The sequence below is a fragment of the Melospiza georgiana genome, chromosome 2 (genome assembly GCF_028018845.1).
Source record: "Melospiza georgiana isolate bMelGeo1 chromosome 2, bMelGeo1.pri, whole genome shotgun sequence".
Lineage (NCBI taxonomy): Eukaryota > Metazoa > Chordata > Aves > Passeriformes > Passerellidae > Melospiza > Melospiza georgiana.
This window is the reverse complement of record NC_080431.1, coordinates 112744288-112771773: the sequence shown is the minus strand read 5'-3', so window position 1 is coordinate 112771773 and position 27486 is coordinate 112744288. Positions and strand designations below refer to the sequence as shown.

General features: G+C 39.0%; 1 protein-coding gene across 2 annotated transcripts in view; it reads right to left on the bottom strand.

Annotated features, from left to right (window-relative positions):
- The window catches only part of USP9X (ubiquitin specific peptidase 9 X-linked), a 102298-nt gene that overhangs the window by 55295 nt on the left and 19517 nt on the right, over positions 1-27486 (bottom strand). For both annotated transcript variants that reach the window (XM_058019227.1, XM_058019228.1), the window contains exons 2-13: positions 22829-23082; positions 19108-19253; positions 18725-18804; positions 14612-14724; positions 14059-14277; positions 12663-12778; positions 12154-12405; positions 11938-12076; positions 10308-10460; positions 6478-6582; positions 4808-5014; positions 3842-3978 (exon numbers count right to left, since the gene is read on the bottom strand). In XM_058019227.1, coding sequence (XP_057875210.1) covers positions 3842-3978; positions 4808-5014; positions 6478-6582; positions 10308-10460; positions 11938-12076; positions 12154-12405; positions 12663-12778; positions 14059-14277; positions 14612-14724; positions 18725-18804; positions 19108-19253; positions 22829-22924 — 1763 coding nt within the window. In that variant the 5' untranslated portion in view covers positions 22925-23082. The remainder of the gene's footprint in view (positions 1-3841; positions 3979-4807; positions 5015-6477; positions 6583-10307; positions 10461-11937; positions 12077-12153; positions 12406-12662; positions 12779-14058; positions 14278-14611; positions 14725-18724; positions 18805-19107; positions 19254-22828; positions 23083-27486) is intronic.

Sequence of the window (27486 nt, the reverse complement as noted above, 5' to 3'; positions counted from 1 at the left end):
TTCACTGGCCAAAGATCAATGTCCATCTGGGTTTAAAAGACAGAAGCCAGCAACACCCTGCCAGTAATTTTGTTATCTGCAACCAACAGACTTTGGGCTGCTAAACACTGTGGTTTTCAGAAGATTAAATTTCAAAACATGCAAATTTTTCTAAAATAGTTTGAAAAACACTCAAATACCCAGACATTTCTCAGACAGAAAACAAAATGGATGGAAGCATGAAAAAAGAAAACATAGAGGACTTCATAGATTCAAAATATTCTCTGTTTTCACTTTAAGAAACTTTCTAATTGTGTTTCATTCCATCTCCACCAACCTCCTTATGAGAATAAAGCAGCAGCAAATCCAGCAAAAGGCTGGAAGTTTATTTTAGTAGTTACCCAAGATGTTACCTCTAGACAGGGAACTATATTCACAAAGGGTAACAGAAAAGAGAAACACTGATTATTTGGGAAATACATATGATCAAACAACCAAAGGAACAAACAGAACCAAGATTGGGGTGTTTTGTGGAATCAAAGATATTAGAGTGTGTATTTATATTCATAATATTATGCATTTGTATCAATCTCACACAGCACAGCAAAACCAAATCTTTATCAGCACAAGACTACAATGTTCTGTGTTAGGTATTTTTTATTTCTCTCCTTTCTCAGCCACATGCACAAAGAGTACATGCACATGGATCCATCTTGGTTAGCAATGACTTTGAAAAGCTGAATGACTGAAATAAAACTCAGAGCACATAATTCTAGTTAACAGTGATTGTGAGCAACACTTCCAACATTATTTTGATCCATTGCTAGGATGGACTCAAAGGCAAAATGACTGTCTTTATGCACAGGAAAAAAGCTGATTGACAAGAGCTTCTAGAATGTTTTCTAGCATTAAGACAAAGTCTACATGCAATTAAAATTTTCCTTATGCATCTAAGATTAGACTAATATGACATTGTCCCTGGGACACAATAATTTAACCTTTAATATTATTACACATTAGTTACTAGACATTCATTAATGAGCAATAATTGAGGAGCTTGAAAAACTGAAGTTAAGAGCAGAACTCGTATTTTCATTGTGTTATACTCAATGCATACCAAAAGTCAATGTGTAAAAAAGAAAATAACATTTTTAAAGAGATAACAAAGTATTTTGGATTATGAGAAAGGACATAGCTAGAATGCTTATTTGTTAGAAAAATACTGGCAAACTGGCAAAGGCAAAATTCCAAACAATTTAAATGGAATAAAAAGAATTATTTATCTGCACATATAACTCACCCAATATAATACTACATATGTAACTCAGCTTTTGAAGATGACAGTTGTGCCAACTGAACAAATGCTATATACCACTAAAAGATAGCAGATTATTCAGATGAAAAATCCAAATTGCAGCAACCAATTCCCACAAATTCCACTACTTAGGGTAAAAAGTGACTTGAAGCATCATTGTTGCCCTAAAGCACTCTGAAACCACTGAACTGTCAGTGTTCAGTTAATTCTCTGGGCAAGTAATTTAAGAGATTGGTCTTGTACTGCTCAGGTAGATACAGGTCAAACTTAAGCATTTGATATTGATCTACAGGAGGCTCTGCCACCCAACACAGAGAGAATTATGATGATTATTTGTAAACTAAAGGTCAATATTATGAGTAATAAAGGTGACTATTCCTAAGTATTAATAAGCATCATTGCACCCATAAGAGTCCTTGTACTTACATAAATATTATTTTCTGTTGCAATTCTGGTTAAGCTGAACTTCCTGACACATGTAGCATTTCTTTGTGATCAGGGAGCTAAATTTTGCCACAGCAATTGTATAACCAATTCATCACTTTGTTCAACTGCATGAATAACTAGCAACAATTAAAACCTCCCCCTCAAAAGAATTTCTACAGTGCCAATGGCATAAGATAATTTATACAGATTTTTGCCAAGAATCAGCAGCACTTCCTGATCTGGACTGAACTTTCCATTGGCAGTGGCAGTCAGCTGACCCACCTCAAAAGAGTAGCATAAAGAATATGTGCTCTGTGACATGTTTTTGTAGCAGCTGTCACAAATACCTGTTTGTACTTATTTTCACTCTAAATTCTAGAAGGATGTTAAAGTTTTAAGTCAAATAAGGGAAGCTGATAGGAAGAGGTCTTGTATGCATGCATTACAGTTTCCAAACTGTATCAATATTAAGAGTTATGAGAAAACTCAGAGGAGTGGAAAGTCACTGATTATTTCAAAGCTGTGTTTGCAAATTTCCCAGTCACCTGGGCAGTAACACCACCTGACTAAAACAACTCCCTCAACAGTATCTTGCTAACAAAGCATTTTAAGTTCCTTGATTGAATCTTTTAATTACAAGTTCACTTTCCTGACTTATTTGTTTTCAAATTCAGCATAAAAATAAGGTGCTATTACGTACTGCAATGCAGACTGCTGTGAATCTGAGGAAGATATGGTCAGATAAAAAAAAAAAAAAAAAAAAAAAAGAGGAGAGACATTCAAACCATTTAATTGTACATAGACCATACAGGAAACCTACATTTCCACAATCAAAAGAAGTTTAGTTCCTCCCAAGATTACTTTAGAGCAGAAACCTAAATCAGTGCCTTGAATGCTTGAAGTGCCTCAGTAATTAATTACTTAAGGCAAATATCTTTGTTAAGGCACTGTGCTAAAAGTATTCAACTTGAATAAGCAGGTAGCTTGGTCTGCCTAGATCTTAGAGCATGAAAAAGGTTAAGGAATCCACAACACAGAAAACAGACTTTTCTGCTAATTGACAGGTAACTGTGACTTTTTTGGATAAACTTCAAACAATCATTAATGAAAAACTGCAAGGAATTAAAATATACTGAAATTTTGAAAAGTATGCTGCAAACAAAATGAATATATAAAACTCCAGAAGCCAGGAATGCAACATTATCACAGCTCCTGAAAATGCTATCAGTAAGAAGAGAGTGTTGTGCAAACTGCAGCTTATTTTCCTCAGCTTTCCCTGATTTGATCCTTTTTGTGAGCTGACTGTAATAGCAACATTGACTTGAATACTTTATCTGCTTACAAGAATTAAAACAAAGCAATTGTGCAGCACTGATAAACCAACAATGTTTTTCAGGAGTATGTAAAAATTCTGATGTGAATACGAATACTCCTAGGGGCTCAGTCTTTTTACTGAGAAGACATTAAAAATAATTAAAATAATCATGTATACTTCAACAAGTTCAAACTGATAATGGCTTCTCATTATTTCTTCCTTTCAGAAACAAACATCAAATCAACCCCCGACAAAATAAACAAACAAACCTCCTCACCCCAATAAAAAAAATTTCTAATTTCTAATTTATTTCTAATCTATTCCATTTAGGAGAGAAAATCTGTAGAGAATTTCAGCCAGATCAGAAAGCTACCTTTGATTTTAAGCATTTGAACTGGATGACCTGCAAGAATTTATCATCAAAGAACAAGCATGGGTAGCTATGTTTGTATATGTATGTGTGTGCATGCAGCCACATAGGCACATAAAACATATTTATGCTTTGTAAGCTAATTCCATTGTTAGGCAGGAAATTCCATAAATGACAGTAAAAGAAATCCAGATTTTCCACTAGATTACCATAAAAATTATTAAAAACATGTATGAAGATGCAGTTCATGCTCTCTTACCAAACTTAGGTGTCTGATTTTTTAGACACTATTTATACACACTAGAACAAACTCAAGACCATCTTCCAACACAGGTTATGGTTTTACCTAGACTTTCCAGACCTCTTGCAAAGAAAAATTTAATTTCAGCCTATTCAACTTTCAACAGACAAAATTTTATCTGAATCCCATTCTTACCTCAAGTTCTGTGGTGCTTCACCAAACAAACTGCAAATTTCTCTAATTTGTTTCAGTGCAGGAATGACCCATTTGTCGTTTGTGCGGAGCTCTTCTATAAAGCGATCTATCCACTGGATCTTCTGTGTGTCTCGATCCTTAAAGAACAGCAGTTTATCATCAAAATCAAGCATATTGCACAACTGTCCCAATTCCCTTTCTTTGTGTCCAACATGGAGCACTCAAAAGTCAAACAAATACTGGATCACCTGAGTTTTGAAGCATGAAAGCATAACAGCAGTGTCTGAGCAGCACTACACGCTGGCAGAAGCTACCAGTGTGTTACAAACTCCCTGCACTCAAGCACTACTTATTTAACAAGTGTTTAAATAATTTCCTTTCTTCTTCCATTTATTTCTACTCACTGTCATAAAACAATGAGAAACTGTTTCTTAACAAGATGAATAATGGATTCATTTCAAACCACAATTAATTACTACTCTGACAGACTTTCACAGAAGTTTGGGGAGGGAAGGAGAGTGTATAATAGTACAAAAAGGATCTTGCTAGGTCCTTTCTAACATACACAACAATTAAGGACTTACTGGCACAAAAAAAAAAAGGCAACAAAACCCACTGAAACAAATTAGCATGAAGTTTGGGAAAAAGCAAAGAGGGTGGGGAGGGAGGTTGCTTTTCCTTTCTCCCTAGGTAGGGTTCTTTTCCAATTCTTCCAGTGTGCTAATTACAGTACATCACCAACTACAACAAGACAGGCAAACTGATGTATTACACTCTCTCTCTCTCCCATTAAAGCACCAATGGTGTTGATTAAAATATGTCCTGCAACATTTTAAAAGTACTAGGACGTTGATAGAACCATCCACATTTATATAAGTAACACTTTTGTTAAATTACCAAACAGCTTGAAATTTTTGTGGGGAGTGGAAGGAAACTCAGAGACTGATTTCATACTGGTTTACTCACCTGTGAACAGCTGTAATCTAAGATTTTTATATGGGCACTGAGAGCCTGGTCCATGATATCAACTGGCACATCATCACTGTGAGCCAAATTCCACAAAAGGTTCAGCACTTTGTGTGCCATCACTCCATCCTTGTCATCCTCTGCAAGGCGACGAATTAACTCCAGCAGCTTCTCACGCTGTTTCTTGCTGGCATTCGTCCAACTTGCCTAAGGCAGGATTTTAAAAAAATATTATAAAAGTCTTTTTTTAAAAATTCCACACATAACCAGCACTGCTAACAAACAATGCAACAATAAAGTGATGCAACTACATAAAGAACTTTCCCATTAATTCCTGTCATTAATAATGAATAGCAAATTAGAGTAATACATAAGCCAGACACAACTGAAGAGCTCTTCTCTTCAGTAGTATATTTACATCTACAGCATATTCACCTTGAAGCTTAAAAAGAGAGGGCTCTTTATTCAAACATCACAGATGTGTTTGTAAAAGTTAACATTACCATTGACAACTGCACCAACAATCAGAGTGGGCTCAGCTGTTTCTTTTAAATGCTTTCACAAAAGTGCTTACACTTAGAAGATTTCTTAAGTAACTTATAATCACTACATAAGTAAAACTTTAGTATCATTCATGCCTGTGAATCAGACTGAAACGCATGGCCCCTGCATTCCATTAACCTCCTGAAGAAGTTTTCAATATGCCATCACTTCATATCCATCTCAAGGTCAGACACAACAGCTTACACACAGCACTTCTGAGCACTTGGTTAAGTAGCTGAACATTAGACCCACATTCACCAAACTACAGGACCACACTAAACAAAGCACAAATTGCATGTAAGACAAAATATGACTATAATGCATTTATCTAAAAGAGAAAATAGAGCCCCCAAAGCTGGCTTGCATTTTCAAGCAGATCATGTCCAGAAAGTGAAACAGTAAAACAAGCCAGAGAGCACCACTACTGGAAGCTGCAAATAAAAGCCAGTGAATAACATAAACTTTCAGAAACAAGTTGTTTTGTCATTTCAAACAAATCACTGTGTGTTTATAAACATTCAACTTTATCTTCCTGAGACTGTTTCATTTTGTATGTAAGCTAAATAGAGAAAAGTTATTACATGATAAAGAGGAAGTTGGGGGAGCAGGGAACGGAAGTCCTTGATCTCCTCTACTTAAAAGATCAAAAGTAGCACTGCCCAGTAAACCTGACAAAACCTACTCTAATGCCAGGAGAAAAACATAATTTACTAAATCACCAACACTTCTTAATTTGGAACAAATGCAGAAAGGTATCTAAGACAAGTAACTTATTTTATTTGGAAAATTCTATATTCCTCGGATTGCTAAATGTAACTTTAATACTACAGGCTTCACAGACCTGCATTATCCTGAAGTGTTCAAACCAGAAAACAAAACTGTCTCCTAAACAAAAATAAGAGGCCTTTGTTTTAGACAGGAAGTAAACAGAAAATCTCACAAAGAGTGCTCATTAAAGAACAGCCTTTCTAGAATTAAATATTTCAAACTGTTTCTACACATTAAGATGTGTTTTAACACAGAGAAACTGAGCAAATCTTAAAAGAGGAGAAAAACAGTGAAAAAGCCACAAATTTACACACACCCTCACAACCCATTTCCTGAATACAGTCAAAACACAAAATTACCTTAAAACAATCAAACAGGTGATCAAGCTGTTCAGGAGAGAAATCCCAAGCTAATTTTGCAAGGAGATCATGTACATTTTTTACAATGGCTTCATGTTTTCCTGCCTGTCAGGAAGAAAAGAAAAAGAATCCACCAAAAATTCATATTAAGTCAAGCAGCAAGACAGTCTACATAATTTTTATAAGGAAGACTATTAGAAGTGACCAGCAAGAAAAGCTGATGCTGTGGGAGCATCACAGCAAACGGAATACTTCACTGGGAATTCACAATATTTAGATTTCCCTTTTAAGTGTAAGTATTTAAGTGTGCTTTGTATATGTGCACACAAGTATTTATTTAGACCATAAATACTGCAGCATCAAAATATTTATTTTTTTTGTTCCTGCTACAAAATCAAACTGGGACAGAGGACAGTAAAATCTAAAAGGGTATTTTAACTTCTATTTTTATGTTGCTTTGTGTGGGTTTTTATGGTTTGGGGTTTTTTAATAACGAATTACTCAAAATCCACTTCTGAATTTCACTGAGGTATTTTAAGGTGTAAATCAATTTTTAGTATTTCACCAGTTTCTCAGGCTGAAGTACCTCCTTTGTGTTAGTGGTTTCACAGACAACTAAAGCCTTTTATTACAAACAACTCGTTACCAGACAATGTTTTAAAGTCCAGCATCTTTTAAAGTTATAAATCCAGCAATGAAACAACTAAGGACAAGATGCTGAGTTTTATACTAGACACAGTTTTAACTAAGAGTGTGGTGTACATCACAATTTTGACATTTAAGGAGGAAGACAATGAGGGCAAAAAAAGCTAGTTCCATTTAACTCCAAGCATGAAGAAAATTTTCTGCCCAGGCTGGAAAACACATCCTGTACTTCACATCTGCAGTCAAAACCAACAAATATCGACTATGAGAACCAACAGCTGATTTACTGTAGAAATTTTTGTTGTGAGAAATAAAAAATGCAAAACAAATACCTACACATTCTGATGTAATTAATCTTGTACACTATTTAAAATACATGTACAAGCACTTTTGAAATTCAATTCCTACTAAAAGCTTCCATCAGTAATTTAAAACCAAAACTAAAAACCAAACCCAGACTAATAGCTTTGTTACATGCTGTGCCTTAAATTCTTTATAAGGTGTCATAAATTTTTGTTTTAAAAAAAGTCATTTTAAGCAGCAATGTTTGCTTTCACATTATGGGTCAGATTACAAGAGGGGAAATTACTAAAACCATAATTCCACTTGACTTTGGAAAACATCATGTAATTTTTTTCCTCCTACCAGACCATTTCCTGGATAGGAAGAAAAACTGAATGCATGCAAGGCAGAAAGGGCATCTATAATACAGAAATATGGCCAACTCCTGGGGGAAGCAAGAGTTAAGCAGGTAAAAACCCTGATTTGGGAGGTTTTTAACAGATCTGGGGAAGCTGTGAAGCACTGAAGGGTCTGGGAAAGCAAAACCAGGCAGTGGGAGGAGGTAAGGAACCTGGTGTGTGACCTGCCAGCTTGCTGCACAGGAACAGGGAAATGCCTGTGAAGTTCCAGTTAAACACTCCAGAACACAAGTCATGAGACCTCAGCCTCTGCCATTCTGTATTTTGTACAGCTGGATCTTCCCCTGCAACTTAATGCCTGCATTTAGAAACTTAAAACATTATTCCTTTAATCAAATGCACTCCTATATTGTGAGCACTGCCTTTGTAAGACATGAAAACACTTCAATAAAATTAAAACTTAGGCTGCCTTTGAAAGGCAAAAGCAGCATAATTGCATTACTTTTAGTAATACTAAAGTGTCTCAGGTGCAGGCTGAGCCTCCAAAGTCAGGCAGCAACACAAGTGCTTGAGCCTGAAAGCAAACCCCCCCCACTGCTGCACTGAGGCCAAGCTAAAATAGCTTGTTATATAAAGCTACACAGTAAATCAACTCCTCACTACTGAATTTCATGCCCCAGCTGCTCTCAGGAGCAGTCATTTAATAAGAACTTCTAAAAACTACTATACACAGGGAGTAGTGAAGTAAGTGAAAATCATTCTGTATTAGCAAATTTTAATATTTCTAATTTTTTAGTCCATTATAATCCCATGGCTGAAGCCACAGTGAAACCATCCACCTGAATAAGAGTTACTTTCACACAAAAAAAGGACAGGGCAAAATTACAGCCAGAGCACTGCACAGCCACCTACTTGATAGCATAAGAAGTGAGCAGAGCAAGCTGGGAATTTAAGGGCATGGAACATTCCTTCTGAAATTACTCCTAGTTTTTTTTTCAACTGCTAAGGTGGACTATCCCCATTTTTTAGGAGTTGCACAATGTATTCACATTTTTCTGGAAGGGTAGAAAGTTTGACTGACACTAGCTCATCCACATGTCCTACTGGATAGCACTAGGAGCAAGGTAATTGCTTGGAAGACTTTTCTTCCCAAATTTCAGACTTTTTCTCATCTTATTAAAAGTGAGGCTCTAAAATAGGTAAAAGAGGCCTACTAAAAGCAAACTAACCTCTCAAAGTTTTGTGGTTTTTGGGTTTTTTTTTCCCCTCACAGGTATTTTGTAGTGTGAAAAGATCTATAGACTGCAAGCTAAATACTAAGAGTATGATCCCAGACCTTAATTCAAGTAATCTGTGTATTGCTCTGCTACATGATGAAATTTTCTTAACAGGACTTTGGGATAATAAGAAAAGACTGTATTGAGCTTCAGCCTGTGCAGTTACTGCCATGCTGGAACTGAAGCCTAGGCATGATGAAATTACTTGCAACACCAGAGATCTCCCTTATATAAATATAACCTGAAATTAAGTCCATTTAAGCCAAACTGTTCTGGTCTCAGAACAGCATGAACACATGTAAACTGCGTTACCAAAATAACAAAACTTGTATTGGCCTTTGCCAGGGTATAACCCAGCTGGCAAAGGAGAACCACAGAGCTGCTCGCTCAGCTCTCCACCCCACAGTGCCATGGGGGAAGAGAGTGACAAGGGGGAAAGTGGGAAAACTCAGAGTTCAGATAACATAGTTAGTACAGAAGCTGCTAATGGAGAAATGTAACTCTGTCCCTGCCCAAACCAGCACAGCCCTCCCTCCCTGCCTTGGAAACCAGAGTTGGCCTTCCCACACTTGAAGGACTGGCCTGAAGACTTTTTTGTACAACCAGAGTTTCACTACCCTTCATTTATGTTTCAATCCTCTTTTTTTAAATTTTCTGTATACTTGATAATTCTCAATGATTTTGTCTCTCCAGCTGCCTAGTCTGTGTATTAGAATCATGCAGCCCACAGCTAGGGAAATCCATCTCCCCAGTCATGTACGTAAAAAAATCAATATTGCAAAATTGGTAACTTTTCAAAAATCATTATTGCAGCACAAGGAAAAGAACTTGCAGCTAAATAACTTCTAGAACAGTCATCATTAATAAACCTTACTAATCACACTCTGCCCAGGAAAATCTTACACAACTGCATGGAACTCAGAGATTAGCAACACATATTTCTCCATGCATTTTAAAATATTAAGCTATTCTGTACCATGCCTCTGCTCAATGCTGAAGGTTTGTTAATACTTAAAAAGGATCATCTCTGCACCATGTTCTGAACTGTTCCCTCAGGCTTCATATATACCTGTGGCTGATCCCTTCCACTAGAGACAATTCAGATGACAATTTTAAGCTCCAAGACCCCAAAAGCAAACACCATTTCACCTCAAATTTTCTGTGGCTTTGTCTAACACAGAGCAGAAGCAGCCCAGGTTCTCTTCCCCACACAACACACAAGGAGATGCCTCCTGTGCAGCAGCAGACAAGCAGCTGAATTATTTACCTGTGCAGCCCAAATGTTGTCAAGATCCTGCAAAGTGAGAGCTTTCTCTTTGATGACAAACCGGAGAATTTTCTCAAGTTTTTCTACATATTGAGGTTGATGAAGACTATCTCTTAGTACAATTGATAAAATGTTGTTCTGCTGGATCCATTCCTGGATACAAAAAGAAAGTAGCGCCATCTCAAATTATTCAGGTGCCATCATTAATATTTAAACAACAAAACAAAAATCCAACCTGTTACAGATTAAAAAAGATGAAGCACAACAGAAAGGCTTTTATCTTTAATTTCCTCTCTCTCAAAAAAATCACCATTTAAAATAATCCAATATATTACTGGATAATGTTTAAACAATTTCAGACATAAGAAGCCAATGTGAAGAAGAGTAGAGTTAACTCTTCTATTCAAGCAACAAAATTTTTATTTTCCAATTCACAGTCACTAAGTATCAAAACCAAATTGTTTATGACATGTCTAACTCTACTGGAACACCTACAGCAGATCCCATAAAAAGGACTTAAGCAAGGACTGAAATATAAAAAGACTATTTAAGAACTGCCACTTTTAGGGTTTTTAAATGTTTCTAACTGAACCAGAGGCAAATATTCAAGTCATATTTAAGGAGATGCAATTTTCTCAGTGGTGTCACTGACACAGTCAGACCATTTTGTTCCAAGTGAAACAAAGCAAGATGTGCTCTGAGCACTGACAGAGAAAACAAACACCCACAGCATCATCTCCTCCAACACTGTCCTTGATCAGATTTACAATATTCAAGCTGGTCTCATGAAATAATGAAATCTAGGCATTTGCAGTTAAAAACACAGGTCTTGTATGAGATGCCAAACTGTAGGAAATGTGTAAAAAAGAGACCTATTTCCTCCTACTGCTTTAAAAAGTCAAAACTGCAGTTATTTTTTCTTGTCAGATGTCCTTTTGTAGATAACAAACCTCACAACAGGTGGCCAGTCATAAAGATGGGGCAGAACAGTGTAAAAATCACTTAACACAGCTAGATTTCACAAAAAATGAGAGAAAATAGTTCTTATTTTAGTTTTATAATTGCTCATTTTCATACTTCCCTACACATACATTCAAGCAACAGTATTCATAATACAAAAGTATTGATTAAAACAAAAATGTGGTATCTATAGAGCTTTCTGTACTGAAGCATCCAGCTTCTGAAATGTGAGAAACAGAGGACTTAGAACTCTGATGAGAAAAAGTTGAAGCACCAAACCCAGACTATATCCTTAATTAAATGACCATTACATTTCTAGTTAATGCAACACTGCAGTTGCAAATGAACACATTTGTTTTATCTAGATTTCTCTGGGTTTTTTAAAACTCTATATGAAAAACACACTATCCAATGATCCATTTTTGAGCCATGATTTTAGCAGCACTGAAAAGTAATTCTCAACAGCAGCTTTGACACAAATGCAGCTTTTTTTCACAGAAAGGCTACTCTAAAGTGCTTTATTACCATGACATGATGCCTAATGTTTCTAACACTATATATGAAAATAAACAATGTGTGCTGGATCCACAATACAGAGCTACCTCTACAGTTAAAGTACAAAGGAGAAACCAAATTTATGCAATGAACTTCACTGAAAAGGAGCACTTACTGCCATTCTTTCAGCTGTGAGCCACTCTTCCTCTTCAGGATTACCATGTCGATGAGTGTAGTATGACACACTGGATATTACTTTGTTAACTTCATTTAGTGCATTCATTTTACCATTGAAAGAGGAAATTTGTAACAACCTGTGAGAAAAATTTAATGTAAGAAGCGTGGAAAAAAATATCACCAGTGACATATTATATTAGGACTAGCATCTTACCTAAGAATCATTTTTAACCTAAATATTTCTAAATTTTTTACAGTTTCTTCTTGTCCTGGAACTCTTGAAGCTAAGTTCTTTAGAGATTTGATTATCATTGACAGAGCATCATTTTTGGCTTCATTCTTTGCTTCTTTTTTCAGTTCATCATCTGTTAAATTTTCTAAAAACTGTGGAACCATTTCTATAATTGGAAGGAAGTATTTCTTCACTGTATGTAATGTTAAAAATTCAAAACATTGTCCAAATGGCCTAAAAAACAAAGAAAAAAAGGAAAGTGTCATAATCAATTGTCATGCAACATTATGAAAATAAGGTGCAATTAATTAAAGAAACTCATATCTACTTAGAAGCACATGAAATGCTGAAGGCAGACACAACCAGCTGAATGAAGAGATGGAGTGAAAGGAAGTGCTTCAATAAAAGTCTTAAGCTTTCTGCTAACACAGTATCTTATACTGAGTCCAACTTTTGCAAATGCATAAATCATTATTTAGAAAAAAACTTACTTGATGAGAGCTGCAATGATCTGAACATTCAATGCTGATCCACTCATGAATCGATCATGCAAGACCTGAAATCCATTTAATGTGCCAAACTTGTTGATAAGATCTACTAGCCAACCCTGTAATAAAACAAATAGTTATTTTCTGGTATTCACAATGTACCATCTAGAAATACTTTCAAGCACCTTTTAATGACAACATTTGTTTTAAAACAGTCTTTACACAGTTTACATATTCAGTTTTAAGGAAATGCTCAGAAACAGGCAACAGGATCTTTTCTGTTATCATGTCAAAGAGCAGATGCTGCAGATGAGCTACTCAAGAAATTTATTTAGGAATAAAGTTTCCTATAATTTAGGTCCAGCTTTAGCTGTTAGATTATTACAGGAAGTCTGACAGTTCTGGTATTTTTCCTTTGTCCTGGATGTGATAATGTCACATATAAAAACGTTAAGAATGCAAAGTAACGTTCCTCTAAACACAACTAGTAATGCAAGGGAAGTCGAAGGACACTGGAGTGTTTTATCCTTGGTTCTTACAAGTAAATAGTCAGCAGTTCCACTAAAGAAAAAAAAATTCAAACAACTAAAACAAAAAACCCACCATAAAAAAAAAAAGTTTTGTGTGTGTGTATACATATATCTATATACCTATATATCTATATACCTGTATCTATCTATCTATCTATCTATCTATAGATATATATATGAATGAATGAAAAATAAATAAATAAATAAAATTCAGTTAACTCCTGAAGTCTTATCAATGCCATTTGGAGATCAATTCTGAAAATTTCAGACTCAAGAACCAGGACAGATTGCTAATCTCCACTTCCAGTTAAAAAAATAAAACAACAAAAACAAAACCCTGAGAAACCACAACTACAGAACACAAACAACCAAAAAACCCAAACTTTCAACATCCTCCCAAAACAAAACCAAACCAAAGCCACTGAAAAAACCACATTGACATTGCTATCTCATGTCCAATTAAAAAACGTTTCTTCCACCACTGGAAACTGTAAGGAAGAGAAAGTTCCCAATTTATCACATAATCTCCTCCTCAAAGTGTGTCACCTACAAAATTTCATGTTAAGGGAGAAGGTAAATGCATCAACTGGCAAATACAAGGAAGCCAGTTAACACAGCAGGAATGGCATTCCAGCAGAGTTGTGCCAGCTTACCACAGAAACAGGTGACACAGTTTGATGGTGGACCAAAGACAGGAGTAAGAAGGGGAAATGCACATTAAATCAGGAGTCATAAGCAACAGAACATCTTAGTGATAGAAGAATGAAGAAGGCTTTTGCCCCCACTCTAAGAACACTTCTCTACAGCTGCTGTGCCATTAGGTAGCACAGCACAGAGTAAAACACAGGGCTCTGGAAAGGCCCTCACACCTTTGGTGATCGTGGGTCAGGAGGACGGGCATAAAGTTCATCTTCAGCGAGCTGGACTCCCGCAGGAACTGTTTCTGAGGGACGAGTACCATTGTAGAGGTGGAATTTGCAGTGAGGATTTAAGGCCATGGCAAGAAGTTCAAGAAGGGGAAACCAATCTTGGGACAGCTTGGCCACACAGAGTTCCACTAGTCTATGAGTGTTGTTAATAATACATCTCTGTTAATAAAAAAAAGAACAAGTAAGAATGTGGCAGGGGACTGTACAACGAATATGAACTATAAACTTGTAACATACACGGTTCTAGTTCTTCCCCAAATCATCTCTCATGTTTTATTTCCTTCCAAAACTCTGGAGGCAATAAAGTGAAACACTGACAGAAAGATGACTCCCCACTGCCTGTTCAGATCCACGCATACAAGAGTTTTCTCACAACTCACTACTGAGTTTCAAAGATTATCTCCAGCTTTTACAGTCTCCCCCTAATCACAATGGCAGTTTCCTTCCTTTTTCAATTACCAGACTCATCAGAAACACAACTTGAAAAACTCACATGAATTTCAAACTTCCAGCCGCTCACTGCCTCGTCTGTAAGGATTTTTGTGAAGGATATTGTTAACCCATCCCGAAAAAATCGCTGGCATGCTTCACTTTTGACATCAAGGCCTATTTAAAACAAGAAAGAACAACAAACTATTAGACATAGAATTTCATTAGCTGTTACATGAACACTTTACATGCTGAAAGCAGAGATTTGGTGTGATGGTGTTGGTAAGTTCTTCTCAGTAGCTCATACAGGGCTGTGTGTGATTTGGGCTGGAAACAGTGTTGGTAACACAGGGATGTTTTCCTTACTGCTGAGCAGGGCTCTCAGATCCAAGGTTTCCTGCTCCTCACACCACCCTGCCAGGCAGTAAGCTGGGGGTGCACAAGGATTTGGGAGGGGACAGAGTCGGGCCAGCTGAGCCTAAAGGAACACAGGGATGTTCCAGACCATATGGTGTCATGATCAGCCTGCAGAGCTGAGAAAGAAGGAAAGGGGAGATGTTTGAAGTGATGCTGTTTGTCTCCCCAAGTCACTGTCACATGCGATGGAGCTCTGCTGCCCTGGGGACGGCTGAACACCTGCCCAGCCATGGGAAGTGGTGCATGAATTCCTTGGTTTGCTTTGCTGGCAAAGAAGGCTTTTGTTTTACCTCTTAAACTGTATTTATCCCTACCCATGAGTTTTTTAACTTTTCCCTTTCTGATTCTCTCCCCCATCCCAGCAAAGGGGCAGTGAGCAAGTGGCTGTGTGGTGCTTAGCTGCTGGCTGGGGTTAAATCACAACATTTGGACTTCAAAGGTTTGGTGTTTAAAGTTTCAGAATTGATTCTAAACAAGTCTTGGATGAAAACAAACTTACACAAGCTTAAATGGACAACTCGTTGAATTAATGTTCTAGCAAAACCACCTCAAAAATTACTCCTTTACATAATTTTAAAATTGTTTTTAAAAACATTTGATTTGGGTTGGTTTTTTCCCCCACATTTACAACATATTTCAATAGATATACTAGCAAAAATAAGAGTAAGTACAATTCTTCTTTATGTTCTCTCTTATCTACCTGCTAACAGCAAAACCAGTGAGAGAAGAGAGGTAAAAATACCCATTTCAAGGAAATGCAGAAGATAGAGCTTCAGTAAGGAACTCAGTAGTGGTCCCACAGAAATGCAGATGAATCATCCTGAGAAAGATGGAGATGGTCTTTAAAGGGTGCTGGGAACAACTCCCATTGCTGGGCTGGCCTAGCTTTTGGATGCACACGCACCCATGCATAAACAGATTTAAATTTTTTTGTCCCTAGGGTCTCCCTCTCTCTCTCATTCCATGCAATTAATCAAAAACACAGATTTGGAGTCAAGTCTGAAGGCTTACATTGTGCAGTGAAATCTAATTTCAGTTTAAGTTAGTTATAAGTTCCAGAAGTTGCCTTGCATCTTGCTTGCGTGTGACACATAAAGTTCTGGCAGCATGTTAAAAACTGAGTGTAAATGTCAGGAGCAATAAAATCCTTCTGAAGAAAGGGTGGAGAATATTCTTGCCTATAAAAAACTAAAACCTTAAAAGAAACAATTTTTTATTTTTTAAATTTATAGGATCCAATTCACCACGGCATTTACTTCTGGAGCAAATCTCATTACTGAAAATACTCCATAAGTATTCCAGACTTATAGTGAAGATAAACAGTCTAGCTAGTAAATGCAATTTTTCAAATAGGTTTTCTTCTATTAGCAAGTAACTCCAGACTATCTGTTGATAGTTTCATGGCTCATTGTTTAACAAAGAATAATACATTGATGCCTACACATAAAAAGAGAATTTTCCATAAATGGGTGCATCTGCCAGGAATAATGCAAGTCACAGTCTGACAGGATTCACACTACTCTGTCAAATTCACTCCTTTCACTTGAAGGTGGTAATGCTGACATTTCATTCATATAAGCACTTTCAATTAGTTTAGTTATGTCCAATTGTAGTTCCTGAAAAGATTTAAAGATAATGCAAATACCACTCTTATTTTATAGCCAGGGTCACAAAGAAGTAGCTACCCTGAAGTCACTCCAGAATGCTGATGGCCATGGGCTGTGTTAGGAATAAAAGGTTTTTAAGAGCCCTAACCACAAGAAAATAGTGCCTGCAAAAACATGTAGAAGGGTCTTTCTAGTTTCTGTTGATTCACAATTTAAATAGGATACAGTCAGAAATATAGAGTTTATGTAATTCAAAAGCTGATTATTTCTCAGTATATCCTTTCAGTTCCTCCTTTTGGAAACAGATCTTGTCAGAATATGAAAAATTCCCACAGACAGGTAGGAAAGGGTTGAATTATAGATGTTACTGAGATAATGGAGTAGTTTAATCTATTAAGAAATAGACACAACCAAACCATTTCTATTGCTTCTCTATATATACCCCACTCTCAAACAGTGTCTGCCAAGCTCTGAGCTACCAAAACAGTGTCAGTTACACCCTATCATATTCCTTGGGAACTGGAAGTTATTTAAAAGGAACCACATTAGCCATCATGTAACTTCAAGTAGTAAAAAACCCTCCAAAAATCCAGGATGAAGCTGTTAAGATAACACAGTAAACAACTAATATTAAGAGCTTTACTTGTTTTCTCCTTATCCAATAATCCTAGCATTTACACACAGCAATTCATCTAGAGGGCAAGAGGAAACATAATTAAGCAGCAACACAGAAGTACTTTTTAGAATTGCACACCAGCAACTTAATTAAATCAAAGTGCAAAAGCATATGAATATGTTTCCACTGTTTTTCACAACTTCAACAGGAAAAATAAGCTTTTCTTTTGGGGAACTTTCAACTAAGCCTGATGCTTTGGGGAAGTATGTTGATGTCAGGAGTAGTTAGAAATCTTATTCTGCTCTTATTACTTCATTGCATTGATAGCTTTCAGGTTTTGGGTTGTTTTTCTTTTTAAAGATGACTTAACAGCTGGTAGAATATACTTCTCCTCTCTCACAAATCACAAGCAGATAATTTCTTCTTAGTGCACTGTTCCAACAACACAGACACAAAGGTGGCTGCACTTTCTCTTGAGAAGCTGGCATTCTTTTCCCTTCAGAACAGATGTGATCCCTTGAACATCCTACACTTGCTTGAGGATTCCTGCCAGACCCAGCTACACACAAAGCCACCAATTCCAAGCACAACTAGAGCTGATAAATCAGCGTTGGCAACAATATGTCATTATCCTTGCTGGATCATAAGGATGCACCCTAACTTCTGTTTCTCCACAGAGTGCTCCAAAGCAAAAGAGACTAAGCAATCAAGACAATCCAGAATATCATGACCACAATCAGCTTTAGTCTTAAAGCTGCCTAAAAATAACATTTATTAACATGGAAATGAAGTTGTCCTGGGCCAGCACCTATGCAGAAGAAAGAGCAGACACTTTGTGTAATGCTGTATTCAAAACACAAAGAGCTGGTAAGCACAGATATCCTAAAAAATTATTTTGCTGTGACTCTTGCTATTACTCAAACACAAGCAATCTCCCAGGAGAACAGAACTTTGCAGAACACATGGCAAACCTGTCAATCTGACCAGTACAATTTAACAGGCACATACACTGTCCTGATATGGAACCCTCTCACTCCCAAGTCAGACACCAGCAAACACTGGTAGGACAATTAGTCTAAGCTATGCTGTTTAAAATTCTAACTTTTCTCTGATATTCTTAGAAGCATGCCAGTGCCAAAACTGAACAAAAATTTCTGGCAAGATATTTGAAAGGTAGACTAGAAACTTATTAAAAAATAAAAACAACTAGAATTCTTTGCATTTTAGCATCTGCTATAAAGACCAAACCCACTAGGTCTGATATCAAAGTGAATACAGAAAACAGGTGTGACAGGAATGACAGGATTTTTATGTCTCTGAGCTTATTCAACTTCCCAACTCGTGCTAAGGCACCTATTCCTAACTACATTCATGGCTTTTTTAAAGTTCTCATAAGATTTTGCATAGCACTCTGATACAATCTTCAAGACCAGGGTTGTAACAGAAATTATTAACAATTTTTAAGCCTTCACCAGGGAGTCAAAAGACAAAAAAGAACTTTGCACACCAGTCCAATAATCAAAGGTCTTTCAGTTACCTTTTTTACTTAGGTCAATAGCAGCTTCTAGAAGAACTTCTAATTCCCCCTTCGGCAATACAGGAACAACCCATCGAGGCCTATATTCAAAAACAAACAAACCCAATTTCAATTCTGCTTCTGAAAAATCAAGAATTCTTGCCCCATTGTAATGCTTTTAAATATAGGCTCAGTACATAGATTTTTAAATGCCCTGACAAGTATTACACTAACCAACCCAAAGAAAACCACATTCTGCTTCAAGCTTCTTTCTCTTTACAACTTTAACCCAACAAAAAAAGCATTTCATGAAGTCCAGTGAAACAAAGATATAAAAATTCTGATTCCACTATCAAGATGTTTCCACAAATCATCAACACCTTTTTAAAAAAGTGTGAAAATACCTGTTGATCATGTCATCCAACTTTGCCAGGTCTGTGTGTGGAAATGCAGGCTCCTCATCTTCAAGCTGGGGTGGAGCATCAGCTTGGCCCTGCTCATCAGGCGGGGTAGCTGGGGAGTTCTCATTTGAAGAATCAGGTGAAGAAGTCTAAAATGAAGATGGAAAATACTTCAAGTACTACCTGCACTTGTGTTCCACTTGTTTTGGCAGTTTTCTGTCATAATGTATTCCAAAGAATCAGCTCAAGTACGTATCAACATAAAATAGTTTTATTTCAGATTTATTAATAAAAATAGAACATAAAATGTGCTATATTTTTCTATCATGGCAGTTTAAAAATCAAGCTACTTTCCCAGTGAGGAAAGTGGGGTTTATTTGGTAACAGCTTCTACTTTCAGCAGATCATTTTTCCAGAAGGTGAAATAAATACACTGAAGCTCCAGTTTTTATAAATCTTGTCCAGAAAAGTTGATCACTTTAAGTAGAGAGACAGTCTTCAACAAAAGCACAGAAGAAAACAACAATGAAAAACACTTTCTTAAAGAGTTTGCTAAACATGAGTGACTCACTACGATAACCATCTACTAATCAACCTTGAACAACAAAGTTAAATCCTCTCTGATGGGCCATGCAAAATACAACACGTTATGCAGATGTCTCTCATTATTCATACACAGAAATAGTAAGAACTGACAATAAGAGCAAGACTTAAGAAGACAAAACCTCAAGAACATTTTTCACCTGCTGTGCCACATCTGTTTGGCAGGGAGTGTTATTTTCTTCACAGCAGCCTGTAAGGTGCTAGGTTTTGGATTTGGGACCAAAACAGCACTGGGAACACATCAGTGTTTTGTCTGTTGGTGAACTGTGCTATCACAGATTCAAGGCCTGTTTTTCTCTTTGATAGCTCCTGTCAGAACTCAGACACAGGCAGGAGATACCATGAGGTGGAAGCAGGAAAGGCCACCTGGGATGTTGTCAGAGTATGAATACAAGCAATGAAGCAAGCCAAGGCCCACTTGGAATTAAACCTGGCTAAGGATGTCAAAGGTACCAACAAGGGCTTCTTCAAATACACCACAACCAAAATAAATACATGGGAAGATGTGGTCCTGTGGCTGCCTCAGCCTGGAGACTGGGGAGATGGTCTAGAGGAAAGAAGTTTCCTTTGGCTGAGAAGACTGGATGGAGACCATGTAATTAACCTTCAAATCCACAGGTCCATGGGCCCTGATGGGATGCACCCACAAGTGCTGAGAACTGCTGGAATCATAGGGAGGCAGGAGAGGTGCCTGAGGGCTGGAAGAAAGCAAATGTCACCCCAGTCTTCAATAAGGGCAAGATGGAGGACCTAGGGAACTACTGGCCAGTCAGCCTCACTTCAACGCCTGGAGAGGTGACTCTGGAGGCCACCTCTGCCCACATGGAAGACAAGAAGGAAATCAGGACAGGTCAGCATGGATTCACCAGAGGTAAATCATGTCTGAGCAGCCTGATTGCTTTCTATGATGAAACAACAACCTGGATGGATGAGGGGAGAGCAGGGGATGTTGTTCTGCCTCAACTTCAGCAAGGCTCTGGCGCTGTCTCTCACAGCCTCTGCATCCACAAACTCAAGAAGCGAGGACAGGGTGAGTGGGCACTGAGGTGGACTGAGAAGTGCCTGGATGGCAGATCCCAGAGGTTGCTACTTGGTGGCACAGGGTCCAGTTGGAGGCCTGGCACCACTGGTGGCCCCCAGGGTTCAATACTTGGCCCAGGACTGTTTTGCTTATTCATCAATGGCCTGGCTGAGGGCAGATGCCTCCTCAGTGAGTTCTCTGGTGACACAAGGCTGGCAGGAGGAGCCAGTACCCCAGAGAGCCCTGCAGCCCTTGGGAAGGACCTCGACAGCATGGAGAGATGGGCAGAGAACCTCCTGGAACCCAGCAAGGGCAAATGCAGGGTCCTGCCCTGGGGAAGAACAACCCCAGGCACCAGGACAGGCTGGGACTGACCTGCTGGGAAGCTGCTCTGGGGAGAAGGACCTGGGGGTCCTGGTGGACAATGAGCTGTCCTCAAGCCAGCACCGTGTCCCTGTGGCCAAGAGGGTCAATGGGATCCTGGGGTGCATTAGGAAGAGAACTGCCAGCAGGTCAGGGAGGTGATGCTGCCCCTCTGCTCAGCCCTGGTGAGCATCACCTGGAGTGCTGTGTCCAATTTGGGGCTCATCAGGACAGGAGAGAGGTGGAGCTCCTGGAGTGGGTCCAGGGAGGGTGACAAAGATGATGGAGGGACTGGAGCATCTCACTGAGGAAAGGCTGAGGGAGCTGGGCCTATTTAACCTGGAGATGGCTTAGAGAGGATCTCATCAATATCTGCAGAAAGGTGTCAGAGGATGGGCCAGACTCTGCCCAGTGATGCCCAGCAACAGGACAAGAGGTAACAGGCAAAAACTGAAACACAGAAGTTCCCCTGAACATAAGGAAGAACTTAACAGGGAGGCTGACTAAGCACTGGAATGGATTGCCCTGAGAGGCTGTGGGGTCTCCTTCTCTGGAGATATACTGTCTGGTCACAATCCCCAGTAGGGTGGTCTAGGGAACCCTGCTTGAGCAGGCAACCTGGATTAGATGACCACCAGTTGTCCCTTCGAACCTTACCCATCCTGTGATTCTCACTTTGCCCCCCACAGTCAGCAGGGCAAGAGGCTGGGAGGGGACACAGCCGGGAGAGCTGACCTGAAATGACCCAGAAGACACTCCATGCCACAGAGCATCACACTTGGCAATAAAACAAAGGGGTTTTTTTCCCAAGGCAGCTGTTGCTTGGGGACTGGTTGGGCATCATCAGCTGGTAGTGAGTGATGGCACTTGCATCACTTGTTTCCCCCTACCCCTTTCATTTATTAAACTGCATTTATCTCAGCCCAAAGAGTTTCTCACTTTTTCCTTCCAATTCCCCATCCCACTGAGGCAGAGGGAGTCAGACAGTGGAGACTTCCTTGGCAGTTCAGGGCCAGGCCTCCCCACGTATCAAAGTACAATTCACTCTCAGGAAGGAGCAACCACTAAACCTTATGGTATTAAAAAAATGCCATCTTCACACTGAATTAAATAACAAAGCATAGTTCTTCTCCTAAATGGTTTTGGCTTGACATGATACTGCATCTTCTCTGGTATCTTTTTGCCTAACAAAAAAGAATCATTACACTGTGATGTAATATATGAAAGCTTCTGCTTTTCTTTTGAAAGCAAGGAACATGAGAAGCTGTTCAGGAAGTGCAGTACAATGAACAGAGACCCGGATGCAGCTGCTCTGGAAGGGCTGATACCTGAGTAAGCTGCTTTAGCCAGAAAGTGCTTTTGCAAAACTGAGCAGAAACTGAACTCACAGATGTAGTGTGGTTTTACCAATCTGTGGCAGGTTCTGCAATGTGGTTCTGAGGAAGCTTCTGGTATTAATCCAAGAAGCCTTTTTATCCAAAACAGGTATTCTTGAAAGAACCATGCCACTGCCTGAAAAGGCAGCGTTTTTACAACGCCAGGCTCTTTAACCATATTTACTTTGCCAATACCACTGCCTTCACCCCTCAAAATATTGTTGTACTTCCAGACACGCACACAGAAATGTCTAACTTAACTAGAGATCTCCAGAAATGTACAGATTCAAATAATTCAGGAACACTATTTCTAAAGAACAAAGTCCTTTATTTTGAGATGAATTGATTGTTAATACCATACCTGATTCTGCTGGAGGGGAGGCTGGGACTGTCCATCAGGAGCCTGGCCCTGGCTGTCATTCCCTCCTACCGGAGAGCCACGAGTCGTGGCTGTCATACTCGACACAGGGCAGATCTTTGCAATTTTGTCTGCTTATGTAGTTGATGTGAGAGAAGAAATTATAGTCCACTTAGTAAAGTTGAAGTACCAGCATATGCTTGCCTTAAAAATCTCCAACTCAAGAACATGCCATCTTGCAGAGACCATTGCATAATCTGGAGAGGAAAAAAAAAGACAACATGCTGTATTAACATATACAGGAAACTCAATCCACACCTGGAAAAGAACATTACAGAAACAAATACATTGCTATAGAGAATCTTTTATTTTAGACATATTATTTTTCTTATTGAATAGAACTGACAAAGTCACATTTGAAATATTTAACATTATTTTCATGTTCTAAGTAAAAATTACACTTACAATCACCTTTATACCATTGAGGCACTGACACACCTTCCAAATGTGTGTCTGTTTACTCTGTGTTCAGAGTAAATGTGTGCAGCTCTTTGCTCTGACTCTTTTGTGCCTGAATTCCTAGAGTAGATTCTCATCCGAATTCACGGTGCTGCTCAAGGTCTATGGAGAAATGACTTGGTTAAGAGCCTAAAAAGCCAAATTTGTAATCTTTGCAATACTCTCCTCCTGACAGTGTCTAACTGCAGATGTCAGAGGGAGTTGAGAGACTGATTCTACATCAGCTGAGACTAATAGAGACCCTGCAGCTGAATTCCTCTTAGCACATCAGTATTCACCCAGGGAATTGGACTTGCATTCCCTTTACCCAGCATGTGCCTATGAAAGCCTGGGTCCACTGGCCTTTCAGCCCCACTATGAAGCCCATCACATCCCCACCACGTGGTTTAGCAGATTATATGAAGAAAATTGTGACATCAGATTTGCTGAAGTTGCAATGCTACACCAACAGTTCCATATTCACTTTGTTTCAACTTCACTGTGCTACACAGAGACAAAAAGAGCTGCATCAAGTTATAACAGCAATTCCACTCGATAGCACCAGGATTGTATAACCACGGAAGCTGAAATGTAACTTCCCAGAGCAACTCAGACTTCCAAGCACCACATAAAACAAAAACAGTTCCCAGGAAGTTAAAGAGCCAAGTAAGGTGATACAAAGAGTTGTATGAGATTCCAGGAAGATGCATTTGGCAGTGCTGAGTTCCTGATCCAATCACCAAAACCTCAAGTTAACAACTGGAATGAAATTTCTGTTGTAACACTATGCATATTCGTAAGTGTTTTATTATGCTGTCTCATCTCAAGTTAAGTTTCAATGCTGTTATCTTTCTCCAAGACACTTTAAAATCTTTTCTTATATTGTGTGAATTTGCAAGGCATGACATATACAATAAAAATTGACTGAATACACTCTAACTCCTCTGCCTAGTCTCTAGTATTAACAGCGCCAACAAACTTAGACATCTCTAATGATGCCATTAGAATAATGTTCACTTTTCAGCAAAATTGTACTGTTTCAAAACACTCAACTGTTATCCATCTCTAGCTTTCATAATTCATATTCATAAGGCTTAGTAAGCCTACTAAGTCCAGAACAAATGCATTACCAACTCAAAGCTTTCTTTAGGAAGAAACTGATTTTTGAAATGCAATTTTTGAAATGAATGTATTCTGTATTTAATTTGTGCTTTTTAAAAAATGCCCTCTTGAGTATTTAATTGTTTTTTACTGATGTTTATAAAGATCACTAAGTAGAAAGTACCAGCAAGAGTAAGTTTTCTGCCACATAGATATACACAAACACACACACTGCAGTCTACTGCAGTTCAATGCAGTCAGTTCTGCACTACCTGATGGAAGTTTGGAGCTACTCACACAAACCAGTGAAATCAAACTGCTGCCAGCTCCCACTGCACTGTTCTGCAGCCCTAAGCCAACCCCACCACAATAAACCTCCTTTAATCACCACCACTCTTCCTTAACAGGGCTGGGTCACAGAACAGCCACATAAAACACTTGTGCTGGCACAAGGAGCGAGGCAGCAAAGCAGGGAAATGGTAAAACAGCTCATTTCAGCAGCAGTCCTGCTCCAGGCTGCCTTAAATCCTGCTCCAGCCAGAGGTGTCCACCAGCAGCTGTGGCTCCAAAAAAGCTGATGCCAAGGGCAAGCAGCTTGTTTTAACCTCTTCCCTATATTAATGCTTTGGGCTGAATTCTCATGAAGTGAGCTGGTTCAGACTCCTAAAGGAAACAACAACAAAAGCCTACCAAATGTACAAAGACTGATTATTTTTCAGTTTCTTTAATTATGTGAAGTAGTGCACTGCAAGGCCAGAGAGTACTCACCCTAATGCCAGCCAGGGAACCAGGACAAACTGCAGCTCTCCTGCCAGACTGACTGACACCAGTGAGAACTTACCCTCAGATTTGCCTCTGTGCTCAGCTGAAGGATGTGGGCAAAGCAAAGTAAACTCCATTCTGCTCAAGGCAAGCAGTGCAACTTAAAAAGATTCAAGAATGCTACCACTGAAATAACCAATTTACTCGAAATCTTACAAATTCATAGAATGAAATAAAATCTAAGAAATGCCAGTAGATGCCAGTAAATACAAAATATTTACATGAAGGACTCATCTATTTTTTTTCTTCCCCTTATTTAGGGATTGTTTGCTTTACAGTCTAATGATGATTCTCCATGCATATCATTTAAATTACATTCCCAGGAAAGTGTATTTCAGGGCTTACACAGAGTTTCACTTGTCTTAGTCATGTGCATTAAACAAGGCCAGCTTCCTAAAGTGAGTCCATCACTTCTCCCTCCAAGTTTATGAGATGTCCTCAAGACACACAATAGTAACTTCAAGTTATGCTGCAGCTAACTAAAAACATTCCATTTCAAATAAATCATCTGAGTGGTTCTTGTAGTCAGAGGAATGCTCTCAATTGCAGAAAGATCCTTGTTCAGGTATTTTCCTTTTAATTACAGAATATACAAACATACTTTCGTAAATGCAATTAAAATCCAATTAATGTAATTTAAACAGTATTAGAAGGCAGTGGTTCACCAGTCCTGTTTTCAGCCTCTCATTCACCATTTCTGTTTCAGAGAAAACATCAAACTGCAGGCCCACAGAGAACACACCACTGCTTTAACCTCTCCAGAACTAATAAAGCATGAAACTTTGAATTCCCATCACTTCTTTAATTCAGACTATTCAATTCAATTTTTTAGTTACAATGCATCAGGCACAGTTTGGCTCAGCTCAAGAATTGCCTTTATACCTATTTATAATGAATTTGATAATTTAGAAACAAATGTAAACTGATGCAGTGACATATATGTATATGTAAGTGTACAGATAGCCCAACAGAACAATTCAGCTGAATTCAACAATCCAGCTGAACTCTAATGAGTGCCCTGTTAGTTTTTACATACATCTCATTTCTACTATTTCTGATTTTGGATTCAGCACACTATCCTAGAATCAACAGAACACACTGAATTGGAAGGGCCCCACAAGGACCATCCAGTCCAACTCCTGGCCCTGCACAGAACCATCCCCAGTCACACCATGTGCCCAAGAACATTCACCAAATGTTTCTGGAGCTCTGCCAGGCTGGTGCTGTGAGCACTGCCCTGGGGAGCCTGTTCAGTGCCCAGCCACCCTCTGGAGGAAGAACCTTTTCCTGATATCCACCTAAACCTGCCCTGACACAGCTCCAGGCCATTCCCTCGGGTCCTGTCACTGTCCCCACAGAGCAGAGATCAGTGCCTGCCCCTCCTGTTCCCCTCACAAGGAAGCTGTGACTGCACTGAGGTCTCCCCTCAGTCTCCTCCAGGCTGAACAGACCAAGGGACCTCAGCCCCTCCTCACTCAGCTTCCCCTCCAGACCCCTCACCACCCTCATGGCCCTCCTTTGGATATTCTCCAAGAACTTCATGTCTTTCTCACATCATTGAGCACCAGCTTAGGGCAAGGCCACCACAGAGCAGGACAATCCCCTCCCTCCCCCAGCTGGTGATGCTGTCCCTGATGTCCCTCAGGACACTGATGTCCCTCCTGGCTGCCAGGGCACTGCTGACCCACCTTCCACCTCCATTGACCAGGACTCCCAGGTCCCTTCCTGCAGCACTGCCTTCCAGTACTTCACTGCCCAGTCTGCCCATACACCCAGGGTTGCCCTACACCACAGCTACAAATCACATTAAAAAAAATTACCTTTACCCAAAGCTCTGAATGGATGTTATAACACAGGGTCAAGATAGAGACAGAACCCTGCTAAGTGACAAACTCACTCCTCTACTGCTAATCAAGCAGTTTATGAGGCTATGAAGACTGAGTCAAATCAATCCCACTGACTCTTGCTTTTGATGTCAACTGAGAAAATTCCTATTTGACATGTTTTTCCCATCTCCTTTTGTCACCCTGATCCACCACTAAATCACAGGTGAAAGCCAGTTATTGCTCCACCTGACTCCCTGGAATTTCAGCAGCCCCAGAAAAAGGCAACTATAGATTTTCTGATTCCCTGTAGTCCCCATTCAGAAGGCAGCAGCCAGGAGCCCCACGAGAGGAGCCCACAGAGAGGACACCAGGCACAGCACTGCCCTCCAGGAGGGACCTCTGCTTCCAGGCTCA